Consider the following 14016-nt stretch of genomic DNA (forward strand, 5'->3'; position numbering starts at 1 on the left):
GGGGAAGGCGGAAGTGCTGCGGGGCCGGCGGGCGGCCCCGGGCTGCTCCCCGATGGTGTGTGGCGGCTGCCGGCCCCAGGCGCGCTCGCTTCAGGCTCGGTATGGCGACGGCGGCGGCGGGGGGAGCCGGCCAGGAGAAACAGCTCGCTCCGACCCTGCTCAGTTTCTTCATCTACAACCCCAAGCTGGGGCCCAAAGAGGGAGAGGTACCGGAGCGGGGCGTCGCGTCGCGTCCCGGGGCTGTGGGGAGAGGGGGGCAGGCTCCCGGCCCGGCGCTGTCCCGGCCACGGTTGCCGCAGGGGCTCCCGGGGCAGCTGTCTCAGCTCTGCTGTCGCTCTCCGAGGCCTGGGCTGCAGCATGTGCCCGCGGGATTAGCGCTTCCCCCCGCGGAGCATCCCCGAACAAAGGCGGCCTCGGCGCAGCCTCGCTGGGGAGGAGGGAGCTGCGGCTTTCCCTGCCCGCGGCCGCCCTTGGGCTTGTGTCCCGGCGGCCTGCAGGCGGGCCGGGGACGGGAGCCTCGCACGCCTGGATCTGTCTCTCCTTCAGGCTAAAAAGGAACGGTAACCGGGGGTGTTTTCAATGCTGGGGGGGAGGGGGGCTGGTCTATTAGTACCAATGTTTTACTGATGCAGTAACTTCTTGGACGCATAATTTTCTCCGGGTAGATACAACATGGTAGAAAGCTTAATGTTTAACTTAGTTAAATTCAAGTTATTGCTACCATTTTCTTGCCATTATGATCTTTAGTAAGCACGTTCAAGAAGCTATAGTCTCTATTTTTAGATAACAGCATATTGTATGGTTCATGCGATAATCTTCAGCTTTAACAGTTTTTGTACATAGCGTGCTTACGTACTTACTAGTGACCAGGGTGATGAAACAGTGCCCCCTCAACAAGTCCCTGGGTGACTCCAAACCCGGGGACGCTGCTGATACATGGAGGGCAGGGCTGCTATTCAGAGCGACCCTCAGCGAGCTGGGGAAATGGGCTCACAGAAACCTCGTGGAGCTCAAGGAAGGCAAAAGCAAAGTCCTGCATGTGAGAGAAATAATCTCGTGTGCCGTGACACGGCCAGGCGCCAACTGGTTAGAAAGCAGCTTTGCAAAAACAGGACTGGGGCGTTGTAGTGATTAACAGGTTGTACGTGAATCAGCAGTGTGGCCTTGTGGCAGTGAGAACTAACAGTGTACCAGGCTGCCTGAGCGAGCGTGCCTTAGCAGGTCCGGTGAAGGGATTGCTGCTTCCCCTCTGCTCAGCACTTGTGAGACTGCTGGTGGGCCCTGTGTTCCTCGGCGGCTTCCCAGAGGAGGAGAAATCCTGTCAAACTGAAGTAGGCCCAGTGGAGGGCCCCTGAGTTAGTCAGGAGGCTGCATCCCATGATGTACCAGCAGAGCTTAGACAACTGGATTTGTGCAGCCTGAAGAAGAGACAATGTGGAAGGGGGTCTGATGGCTGTCTTCATCTGCCTCGAGGGTGGGTATAGAGGATCGAGTCGGGTTCTTGAAGGGATGACAGGTAATGGAAGAAGTTCCACCAAGGAATATTCTGATGAGATGGAAGAAAAAATTATTCACAGTGAAGTGGTCAAACAGCAGAGCAGGGCCTGGAAAGTTGTGGAATCCCCATCTTTAGAAATATTCAGAACTTGACTGGACAAGGCCTTGAGCAATCTGAGCTAGCTTTGAAGCTAGCCATGCTTTGATCTGGCTTTGAAACTAGCCTTGCTTTGAACTAGCTATGAAGTGACTAGGGCCTATGGTTTCAATACCCTTCAGTTTATAAGGCATTTTGAGATATCTTGTGATGACTGACTGCTTCAGTGTGCTTAAATATGCCTTTTATCCATTATTACAGAAGCCCATTTAGGTACAAGATAAAATTCTGCCTGGGAAATTAAGGGATGAAAGTTAAAAACCAAGCAAATAATGAATTCAGTGTTCTTTAATTCTGATGCATTTGCTTTGATTCTTTTTTCAAATGATAGGAAGAAAAGAAGATTCTCTTCTATCACCCAAATGAAGTAGAAAAGAACGAAAAAATTAGAAATGTGGGACTATGTGAAGCTATAGTACAGTTCACAAGGTAGGAAGTCTGATTGCATGGCTCACTATTAGCACAAGCATTATATTTTAAATTTCCTAATCATATGTTTTCTTTTTGTGACTGTATAAATATATATGTCTACATATATGTTTTCTTTCCAGGACCTTTAGTCCAACAAAACCTGCAAAATCCCTACATACGCAAAAGAACAGACAATTTTTCCATGAACCTGAAGAAAACTTCTGGATGGTCATGGTACTTATGCATGTGATATGCATATTTCTAAAACATCGTATCGCAATGTTCTCAATGCATTCTGCATTGTCTAATACCAGCCTGTTCCACTTCCTAGGTTGTACGGAATCCCATAATAGAAAAACACAAAGATGGAAAGCCAGTCTATGAATATCAGGAAGAAGAATTACTGGTAATACTGAAATTTTTCCTTTTTTTTTTTTTTTTTTAATGGGTTATTTTGTATTTTAAGAGTACCTCCAGAAATATCTTAGTTTGATTCTTCCTGAACTGCTGCCAATTTGATTTTTGATCGATATCTCTATATATCCCTCCATAAATGGAAAAAGGGCAAAGTACTTTTCAATAAAGGTTAAAGAAGAGAGCAAGACAGAGAATTATCCAGATAGAAGTTCAAGATCACCTGATACACATCAGTGAAATATACAGCTGTGAGACTTTTAGCTTGGAATAGACAAATATTTCTTAGCATCTGTTTGTTTAATAAAATTCTTGCAAGACTTTAAGTCTATGTATTTTTATAAAGTTTAAATATATATGTTACTACTTTCTTAAGACTATTACTAATCTTTACTAACAATCTGGAAAAACAAACAACTATCATGGGATTTCTTGTCCAAACTGCAGTATCACTAGGTAAGTTTAAATGTATACAGGAAGGGTATTTGTCCAGGTGGGATAATATTTTACAGGCTGGTTGCTTATGCTGCCTCTGTTCATTACAGTGTGCACTAGTTCCGTTCTTCACTGTGTTCAAAGAAAAGGATTGGTGTCATAGGCACTGTGTTTAAAAATCTGCTATGGTGTCCCACCTCCTTTAGCCTTTGACCTGGATGAAGAGAAAATAAGTTCATTTTCACTCACCACTGGCCATAGGGAAGGGCACTATTTCTAACTGGTATCTTGTGCATGAGTTTATGAGGTGCTTTTGGTATTAAATGTAAAGGGGAAAGGGACTCCCTTTATTGAAATAGTACTTTATAAGTACAAAGAAATTTCTAGATGCTGACTGAAAGTGCATTTTAATTTTTCTGAGATTGGTATCTCTAATTTGTGTGTTTGCTGGCTCTTTGAAAACGTATGTGTAGCTCAGCCAAAATGTCTGAAAATCTGCCTCTGCTTACACTAATGTCCTGCTCTCTTTTCTGCAGGACAAGGTTTATAGTTCGGTCCTACAGCAGTGCTACAGTATGTACAAGGTAGAGTTAATACGAGAGGCTCTTCTGGGCAGAGGAAGGGATCCTCCTGGTACCATTTGGATGGGCAAGCTCATCGTCGCTTTGATGTTCTTGTCTCATTATTATTGTCTGCTCTCTTCCTGAAGGTGTAATGGTGTTGATGGAAGAGAAAAGTAAAGCTTTTGCAGTTGCCTGTGCTGGTTCATTAGCTTATTGTAAAAATAAGGGTCTTCTAATTTCTGTGGAGTCCATATTTCTTCTTTCATGGGCAGTTACACTACTAAGCATTTGATTTTGATGGTGTTAGGTATTACCTGCTGGAGAAATGATACTCATAAAGGCCCTCAATCTGGTTTTTACAAAACAAGATCATAAGATACTTAAGCAACGCAGATAAATAATTTCTCTACCATTAAAGAATTTAGTTTCCTTTTCTAATTCTGCTTCTGCTGCCATATATACCTGGACTCTGCAAATCTCAGAGATGTTTTTTCAATAAAAAGGGGATACATTTGGATCTATGTGGAGTCCAAATATTGAGAAACAGGAGCTGTATTGTAATCTAGCTATAACTCAGCCATGAATGTAAGAAATTATTGTAAATGATTACCCAACGGACTGATTTATTTTTTTTCTTTTAACTATTAGCTGTTCAATGGCACATTCCTGAAAGCCATGGAAGATGGAGGTGTAAAAGTTCTAAAGGAGAGACTAGAGAAATTCTTCCATCGGGTAAGGCATTTTTCAGTCATATACAGTGTGATTCTGCATTGGAAATAAAATGGAAAAAAACTTCTCCAAGAGGCTGACTGTGACTATAAAACATAGGCAGTGGAAAAGGTGTAGTGGCAACACAGGAAGTCTGGTTACTCATTTTTTCAAATACTTCCTGCTTCCTACTAATGTGGTAGGTTCTTTAAATGGAGTTGAACAACAAGCAGGGTTATGGCTTGGTGAAACAGCTTAGCTGTTGGATATTTTTTCTGATGGAACCATGTTCACTCTCTGGAAATTCTGTTGTAATGTTTGAATTGGTTAGTGTGATAACCATCTCTGCAGACCTATTTGAGTAACTTGCAGAATCATTCCTGTTGGAAGGAATCTGGTGAGGTCATGCAGTTCAGCCTCCTATTCAAAGTAGGGTAATACTGAATTGAAACCAGGCCTTTGGCTCATTCAGCCTTGAAAATATCCAGAGATGGAGATTCCACAGCCTGCATATACAGACTTGGAAGTCCCATAGTACTGTGAAGTAGCAATAGTTGTAATTTCTAACTTTTCACCCCAACCCCCATGTGGCTTTAGTAGTCATGTCTGATAAGATTTCAGGAAATACTGCCTTTGTTATAGCTAGTCTTCAGAATTTAATTTCAGTCTTTAAAAGCAAATGTTTCAGTGAAAGGATGGAAAGCAAAACTTACTTCTGAGCAAGAAATCCATCAAATATTATTCAGGTACTTCTTACAAAGTAACTGACAGAGTGGTCATGTCTGGCAGAATTTTAGAGTTCCTACATGAAAAGTTTTATCAAGCTAGCTTTAAAAGATGGCAACCAAATAAATGTCTCTGCCCTCATTTTTCTTGTTTGCACAGAAGGAAACAGAAGACTGCTGTCAGCAGTTAATTCTCTTGTGGTAGAGATTTTGAGTATTGCTATCTCTGATAATGATGGAGTGCAGATACTGTATGCTGGTGTTTAAAATTTCGTTCTCTTAACAGATTTTTAAAATAGCACAATGTTGTGACAGTGTAAACAAAAGTACAGTTCAGCCTGATTTTAGGACAGCCTTCATGTGAGCTTTGGGAGGTTTTTTGATTGTTTTTTGTAAGACTGTCATAGACTTTAGAATGAATGCTGTTGGCACGAGGAGTACTTGTTTGATTAGCTGGTGTATACTTCTGTCTAGACTCAATTAAAAAATAGAGCATGGCAAAAAGGGAAGTAATAGATTTTTATCTTTAAAACACTGCTGTTCTTTGAAGTTCCTACTGAGATAAAACACTAACCGCTATAGATTTGTATAACAGACGTCCAAAGAAAAGTTGTTTCTCTTTTTTGCTGGGGAATTAAAATGCTTAAAAAATTTGGTCATGTAAGTTGTTCTGTTATAACTCTATTGAACAAATTTGCTATGTGTTGCTGGCAGGCTTGGACCACACTGAAATGCTGAAAGGAAACGAGAGATTATAAACTGACACATCTGTCATACTATTTGTATTTAACTTCTTGGGTTTTTTGGTAATGTGGAATGACTGTAGAGGGAGCCATTGGATAACTCATCTTTCATGGAGCAGACCATTTGGTAGTGCATTTGAAATCTCTTGGTAGAAGTTACAGTATGAAGAAAGAGAGTAATAGAAATTATCTTTTCCTTTGCACACTGAAAGCTAATGGATTTATCTGCTAATATTTCTATGGAGTTACTTCTGAAATTAAATAATAGTAAGATAGGCTGTACTTGCTTACACTCTCAAAAGATCTTGAGCTAGCCTTAAAAGCTGTTGTCACTATGATTAAATAATTGCAAGCTGATACCTGGAATCACATTCACACACTCACATAGAATCATGGAATAGTTTGGGTTGGAAGGGACCTTTAAAGGTCATGTAGTCCAACCCCCCTGCAGTGAGCAGAGACATCTTCACCTAGATCAGGTTGCTCAAAGCCCCATCCAGCCTGACCTTGAATCTTTCCAGGGATGGGCATCTACCACCTCTCTGGCTAACCTGTGCCAGTGTTCCACCACCCTCAATATCAAAAAATTCTTCCTTATATCTAGTCTGAATCTATTTTCTTTTAGTTTAAAACCATTACCCCTTGTCCTGTCACTACAGACCCTACTAAAAAGTCTGTCCCCACATGGAGTCTGTCATACAAGCAGAACTGGAAGGGGTTTGGAGGTTTGGGGTTTTTTTGATCATTGGTTTAGATTACTAGGGATTAGACTCAAATTTGTCGTTTAAATCTACACATTGGAAGTTTTCTGAATTCTAAAAAACAACTGTAATTATTCTCTTACTCTTAGTATTTGCAGACGCTGCATTTACAGTCTTGTGATCTGCTGGATGTGTTTTGTGGAATCAGCTTCTTTCCACTGGATAAAATGACTTACTTGAAAATTCAGTCGTTTATTAATAGGATGGAAGAAAGCCTGAACATAGTCAAGTATACTGCATTTCTCTACAATGACCAGCTTATCTGGTGGGTACTTCAATATTTTTTTGTGTGTCTTCAATTTCTCATCCTATAAATAAGTGCCATAATAGCAAAGCTTCTGTAGCAGTGAAAGAGTTGCATGAAAGAGACAACTGAATGGTAGGATGAGTGATAGGTAAGAAGGGCATTGGTCTTTAGCTTTAAAATCTCTAACCTGTACCAAATCATTACTTCCCAGTTGGTCTGAGGAGTAGCTAAAGTGTCCTTGTCATTTCCATCGCAAGAGCCTCTGTGTATGAACACAAATTCCTCTGTAGGACCTTTTAGTAGAGAAGGTTAAAGGATTGTTCTTTATATGGGTCTGAACCAGAATGCTGCAATGCTTGTGAAGAGTTCTGCTTAAGAATATCAAACTTGATCTTTGTTTAAATATTGTTTCTATTTATCTTCTGGTTTATGGCTAACATTGATGTGTTGTGTATTTAGCATATAAACCAACATTTTATGAGAAATTAATGGATTTCATCTACTGAGACACCAAAATGTTGCTATCCTGCTTTGGTATGTGCTTTGCCTGAGTTCTGGTTAGAGGAAAACATGTGATATGAACTGCAGCACAAACACTGCTTGCATTTCCTTTTCTCCCTGTCTAGGAGTGGACTGGAACAAGATGACATGAGGATTTTGTACAAATATCTCACAACATCTCTGTTTCCAAGGCACATGGAGCCTGAGGTATGGTAGCTGGGGTATTGTTGGGGTTGGAGGTGGTTGTTGGTGGTTTTATTTTTTGTGTGGTGGTTGTTTTTTTTTTTTTTTTTTCCTTCTTTGCTTTCTGTTTACCTGGTACCACTAAGGGCTCAAATACCAAAAAGGAATATTTCTCTCGACCTCACCCTCCCCCTCCTTAAATTGTAGTTTAGGAATTCTGAGATACATTGCTTTGGGGGCACTTTAGGTACAAGTACTACCAAATTTAGTAAAGCTTACCATATGAATTATGCTGATAATTTGAACATAGGATGGTGATAGGGAGTTTACTGAATGTTGATACCTGATGACTGCTCAGGACTGCAGATGAATCACTTCAGCTTAATGGCTAAATGCAGCACAGAGTGCCATGAGACCACATGGAGTTAGCTTACGGAGCTTTTTGATGGCAGGAGGGATAATTAAGTTTTAAAATTAATAAGTGCAAAATCAGAATGCCCGGTTATATCAGCATCTTATACTTTAGCTTTACTTCCTTTATGTTACACAAAGAGTATGTATCTTCATGAGTGACAATTTCTGTAAATGGTTTGCTTTCATTTGATGTAAAGACAGTCCACAAAATGTAACAAAAAATACCTCTAAGCTGTTTTTTTTCTTGTGTTTGTTCTTTTTTGCTTCAGTTAGCAGGAAGAGATTCTCCAATACGTGCTGAAATGCCAGGAAATCTACAACACTATGGAAGGTAGCTCTTGTTTACTGTTACCATCTGCTGCTTCCTCAAGGGCAAAATATTTGGGAGGAGTACATGTATTTTGAGTACGTATTCCACACACAGTTCATTCCAGAGGGTCACACAGTAGTTGGTGCATTGTAAAACCTGACCTCTGGAAAAAAAGAGAAAAGGCTTCAATTAACATTACTGCATATTTCTTTTTCTTTCCCACTCTTCTTAATATACTGCATAATAAAATCTAGAACTGCTCTGATCATTTGTTTTCAGTCAGGCTCTTCAGACAAGGGTGTAGATTTAATCTAGGGATTTATCTATTTTACCTGTGTACTCAGCCTGTCAGAGTGGGGAATTCCATACTTAAGCAGCTGGGCAATGTTATTTTGAATAATTGTGGCTTTGGACACCTTCTTTAATCAGGATAATTCCTCTTGCCTGATTGACTGTATTCTTTTGAGATCATGCATTAGCACACACTCCCTGTTCTGCCCTGCCCTCCCCCCAAGTTTAGGTGCTTCCATACACCACTGTTCTGCATAAAACTAATTTGTATGTGCTGTTGGAGGGCAAAGGAAGACTGCTTTCCCAGTAGCAGCAAAAAAAAGGGGGTTTAAAGATAATCACAACTTGAATGTGGAAAAAGTTTTGTCGTTCCTTTGATCTGCGCAGTTTACGTCTGTAGCGTTATTCTGGCTTTCTGATCCTGTTTCTTGTAACTCTCTGCAGCATATATGCAAATATTATTTCAAAAACGTAAGAGTGCTGAGATAGTCTATAAAGAGCCCTACAACTATCTGGATAGTTAAACTCATTGTATTCAAATATATTCATATGCAAGTAATTACTAGTTTCAAGAACATCCGTTAAATAGGAAAAAACAAAATACAAGAATTCATCACATCTGACCTATTGAATTATTTTCTAGGTTTCTTACTGGACCTTTAAATCTTAATGATCCAGAAGCAAAATGCCGTTTCCCAAAAATATTTGTTAACACTGATGACACTTATGAAGAGCTTCATTTAATTGTTTATAAGGTATTACATTTTTTCTTCTATTATTCCAATTAATTAGGAATCTATATACAATGATGTGAAGTACTTATGAATTATATAGAAAGATGTATTGATGTGCCCAGGTTAAAGCAAAGAGACAGAAAACTCTTTGGTGTTTCTAGCAAGAAGCTTTAAAGCCTGAATTCTCTTTTCCCCTCTCCTGTACCCTCCTCAAAACAAACAGTTGTTTTATTAAAACAAAATACCAGCCTTCAGTTACTTTAAGTAGTTTATGTAGCTTTATGTAGCATTAATAAAACAACCCCCTAATTTTTTAAATGAGATGCAAGTTTCTTGCAGAAATATATCCTTGTGTAAAATGCTTTTTTAGCAAATTTTACCTTTCCCCTACAACTTAAACTGTTAACTGGGCTGAATTTAAAACTCATAACTATCCTGTGTTGTGCAGGATTGCAAAGAGATTATCCTATCAAAGTGTTACTTACACATTTTTTTAAACTGGTTTACCTGTGTGTGACCTCACTTGAAGTATTGTCATTTATTTGAGGTAGTTGAGGTAACCTGTTGTAAATGGTTTTTTTGCTTAACTTTTTTGTTCCAGGCCATGAGTGCAGCTGTCTGCTTTATGATTGATGGTAAGTACCTATTAGCATCACTTATTTGCCAAGACATAGTTAGTACAAAATGCTATTACATGCAACTTGTTTTACTCTTTAAAAATACGTTAATTTGTTACTGGAGTCACTTCTTCATGAGTGCTTTTATTGGTCTTTTGATATTTGTTCCAGTGGTCTAGGTAACTCAGTTTACACAAAAAAAAGACGAAATATTGCTTCAGTTAGCCATGCACTTTCAAAATTATCTGTAAGGTTATAATTAAGAGAGAAACTTGTCCCAGGACTCTCACTGTTTAAAGAAAACAACTACAGAAACTGTACCTTCAACTGTGGAAAGAGAATCTCATCTCTCCCTTTTCTTTGCCCGTCACCTAGCTTCAATTCCACCTACGCTGGAGTTTTGCCGTAAACTGGACAGCATTGTTGGGCCTCAACTCACTGTGTTAGCATCGGACATATGTGAACAGTACAACATCAACAAAAGAATATCGGGGTTTGTACCATATTTCTGTTCCTGTTGCAGTCCCTCATTAGTTGGTTAAAAACTAGGTTTAATGAACTCCTTGAATAATGGTAACGTGAGCCCAAATGTTCAAAGTGTTGAGTTAACTGCGTCCTTTAAATGATGTTTATCTACCTTTCTGCATCTTAAGCATTTATAAAATGTGTGGTGTTGCATAATTAGGTTTCCTTCAAGTAACAACATACATGTTATTAATTTAGTAATGAGTGTTTATTGTGTGGCTGAAACCTTTTTCTTCTACATGCATAACTGTTGCAGAAAAAATCATGTAAATGTTAAGATAAATCTCACCATTATCAATTGAGATTTCTGCCTCCATCCCCAAGCTGTTAGCAGATTATTCAGATACAGAGGTGGAACTTCTAAATTTTGCTGCTTTGATATGTGAACTGAAACTAGGTGCAGAGGTGATGAGTTCTGCAGATTACCGTGCTTGCAGCAATATATACAAGATGGCAAAAATGCCAACTGAAGTGGTAGTCTTCTGTCACTGTCCCCCATGTTGAAGTACAGAAGTAGCAGTTCCTGCAAAACCTTAACTTCAGTCTATACTTTCTAACTTTTCTTGAGGAAACCAGAATTTCATAATGTTCACAAATAGCCCCTGGGCTAGTAGAACATTTCAGTTTATAAAAAAAAAAACCAAAACAACTGTCTTTGTGCCCATGACCTTATTTGTGCTGATTTCCTTTGACTTCTGCTTTTCTAGGCTGCTGTTTTGTATAATTTTAAAAGAACTGTATTTTTCATATCAAGTGGACACTGACACCACTACCTGAGTATTGCCTTAAACACAAGTACTTACGGGAGTGTATGTAACTCTTAACTCTGTTACAAATCCAAAAGGAAAATGAAGGTCTAGATTCTAGAGCAACTTTTGTTTAACAGTTTGAAATGGGAATTTTAGTGAATGGATTATTTGATTACAGTGCAAGCTTTACAGTTTATACTTTTTGCTAGAATTGCTGCTTCTTGAACTGTTGCTGTGTATGGTAGGTGAGGAAGAACTGTCTTATTTTTTCTATATTGTAAGACTAAGGTAACCACTTAAGGGGCAAAAAAAGTGTCAAATGAAAAAGGATGTTAATGTTTTGGAAAATACCCTTTTTTTCAACTGCAGCTGACTTTCCATAAAACTATATTTATTTGTAGATAGATCTGTTAGTTGGGGAAGCAAGAACAGCATCACCTATGACAGCAAAAGAGGAATTAAAGCAAAGATAGGTGTATGACTGAACTCATTTAGTCGTAGCATGCCAAATCAGCAAAACCGCAGGGTATAGAATAGGATGCACTTGAAACTGTGCCAATCTACTAAATTATTAAACTTGGGGTTTTTTAATGTCATCTGGGACTGTCTTTGGCAACTTTAACTCTTTTAAAAGTTTAATGCCACGGTGTCCTGAAAACATGATACAGTTTCTTGACACTAATGCATCTGGGTGACAGAGAGCAAGGGTATCTAGTTGTTTGCTAAGGTGAGTGGTGTCATCACAGTATCTCCCTGATTCTAAATAATACATACCCTGAAGTACCAATTGCTGTAGCCAGTTTTTGCCAGTCTGAATTTGTTGTGACTTCTACCAAAAACAGAGTTCGAAGTGACAGATTTTATATAACAATAAAAGAAGAAATAGAGGAAGACTGCCAAGGCAGGAGTTCGAAAATAGTCTCTTGCTTGGCCCACACCGATGATGGGGGGAAATCGCCTGGATCAAGGAAGAGTTCTTTCTTTTTGATTGTAACAAATAAGAAGTGAAAGATTACTTATTGATCAGATTAAAGATCTAGCATCCATTCAAACTAGGGGCATAGGGGAGAGTAGCAAGGAAACAAAATGGGGACAGAAACAACAGCTCATTAGAAAAATGCAAACAGAACTACTACTGGCAAGTGAGACAAGGCCTTTAGACTCCCCTCTTTACTAGCAGTCTACTGACTATTTACTAGTAACCTAAGCAGCAGAAGGGGAAAAACTGGTTGGTTTTGCAGGGTTACTGTTGTTTTTATAAATGTGTTAAAATGAAGTTTGATTATGCCACAAGTCTTAATGTACTTAGATCTCTTCAATGGGAAGATAAAACTTCAGGATGTCTGAGGAAGCTTTGCACAGGCTAGTTACATGTTCTCTGTGAAGCCTGTGCTTATAGAACATGTCGGTATTCACAAGTCTTTTTTTTTTTTTTTTTTTTAATCTTCTTAGGGCTGAGAAGGAGCCTCAGTTTAAGTTTATCTATTTCAATCACATGAACCTGGCAGAGAAAAGTACCATTCACATGAGGAAAACACCCAGTGTATCACTTGCATCTGTTCACCCTGACCTCATGAAGATTCTCGGTGACATCAACAGTGACTTCTCCAGGTAATGCTTAACTATTAAATAGTCTGTAGTTCCTTCTCTGTCAAGTAGATTTTTTTTTCAAATGAATGAGGCTTTCGTGTCTTTTTTGTTCATGGATGGCTATTCATAGCTCTGCGAGATAAATGGGAGTAACATGGGTCATTTGTGTTGGTTTGTAAGTAGTTAATCTTAAACAAAACTTCCATTGTCATTTAAAAAATATAATTTAAAGAAGGGCCAGGGCCTCTATCCAAGAAAACATCTAGTCTATCTGAAGCTTCAGAGTAACCATAACAAACTTAAAAGGAATGTGAAATGCTTTTGCACTTAAGTCTGTCTAGTCTCTGGATAAGTAGTATAAAGGACAGGGAAACAAACCTGCTTCCGCCTATATTATACCCTCCTCTGAAAGAGCTGGCTGCTTTTAGGGATTAGACAATAGATGAAATGCAAACCTTGCAGTTACTACTGTTAAAGAAGATAACTGGCTTCTCGTCAATGGGTGCTTCAAGGTGGGAGAGACTGTCACTGTAAAAATTAATGAACATGAAAATGCTGAATGATTGCGATGTCTATAATTATGACTAGCAATTTTCCCACTCTGTTTAAGGACAAGGTTTTCATTTTTCTGTAAATGAAAAAAGAATGTTTCATCATATTGTGGAAGTACTTGGGCTAGTGACAGCTTTATGTAATTGTTGTTAAGCATGGTTTAGTTCTAGGTTTAACAATTAGATACATGAAAGCTTAGTATTACCATAGCATCTCCAGCTTTCATTATTTGGTCACTGTGTAGCATATAATTCTGTGAAGGTTTTCTTAACAGCATGGAGGATAAGGGTTTTTTTCAGAGCACTGGAGTGTTTGGCTGATGGGCAAATTTAACAATTTACTCATCTGGGGATGTAATCGTCCTAAGCAGCCATTTATGAAGCCTTCATCCTGAATTGCCAAACTATGTCTAAGTTAGTATTGGTAGTCTCTCTTCAATGCTGCACAACCACAACAATTTATGACATTAATCATTAGGACAGCTTACAAATAAAGTTACTGAAGATGAACTTGCTGCCACCTTCTTTACTTTCTAAAACTTCTTTCAGAGTTGATGAAGATGAGGAAATTATTGTGAAGGCAATGAGTGATTACTGGGTAGTGGGGAAAAAGTCTGACCAGCGAGAACTGTATGTTATTTTGAATCAAAAAAATGCAAATCTGATTGAAGTTAATGGTAAGGATTGTTTCTTATTACCTTTAAATACAGTTACTACTAAAATGTATGTCCCTGAAGAAGTAATAAAATCCATCTCACAAGAAATCTAGACAGGGATTTTTCTATGATAGACCAGGTAAGTTTGCATAAGGTTTTAGTCTGCCTTCTACCAGCTGTGAGAGAACAGTATAAATATTCAGCAGACATTCTTAATTATTAATCAGTCATTCT

The 14016-nt window shown here is 38.9% G+C and overlaps 2 protein-coding genes across 11 annotated transcripts in view; one reads left to right on the forward strand and one right to left on the reverse strand.

Moving 5' to 3' along the window:
• CCZ1 (CCZ1 homolog, vacuolar protein trafficking and biogenesis associated) overlaps positions 1–14016 on the forward strand; it is a 15292-nt gene continuing 1276 nt past the window's right edge. The window contains exons 1-14 of one of the 4 annotated variants that reach the window (XM_074918769.1): positions 1–206; positions 1986–2083; positions 2206–2299; positions 2397–2471; positions 3451–3498; positions 4126–4209; positions 6504–6679; positions 7288–7369; positions 8029–8090; positions 9004–9115; positions 9696–9729; positions 10087–10204; positions 12438–12596; positions 13676–13803. In XM_074918769.1, the coding sequence (XP_074774870.1) occupies positions 102–206; positions 1986–2083; positions 2206–2299; positions 2397–2471; positions 3451–3498; positions 4126–4209; positions 6504–6679; positions 7288–7369; positions 8029–8090; positions 9004–9115; positions 9696–9729; positions 10087–10204; positions 12438–12596; positions 13676–13803 (1375 nt within the window). In that variant the 5' untranslated portion in view covers positions 1–101. The remainder of the gene's footprint in view (positions 207–1985; positions 2084–2205; positions 2300–2396; positions 2472–3450; positions 3499–4125; positions 4210–6503; positions 6680–7287; positions 7370–8028; positions 8091–9003; positions 9116–9695; positions 9730–10086; positions 10205–12437; positions 12597–13675; positions 13804–14016) is intronic. The other 3 variants (XM_074918772.1, XM_074918770.1, XM_074918773.1) reach the window with 3 other exon arrangements.
• Positions 7850–14016, reverse strand: part of LOC141966290 (radial spoke head 10 homolog B2-like) — a 23399-nt gene continuing 17232 nt past the window's right edge. For all 7 annotated transcript variants that reach the window (XM_074918760.1, XM_074918759.1, XM_074918758.1 and 4 more), the window contains one exon: positions 7850–8232. The gene's annotated coding sequence lies outside the window, so the exon portion shown is untranslated. The remainder of the gene's footprint in view (positions 8233–14016) is intronic.

The sequence above is a fragment of the Athene noctua genome, chromosome 15 (assembly GCF_965140245.1).
Source record: "Athene noctua chromosome 15, bAthNoc1.hap1.1, whole genome shotgun sequence".
Lineage (NCBI taxonomy): Eukaryota > Metazoa > Chordata > Aves > Strigiformes > Strigidae > Athene > Athene noctua.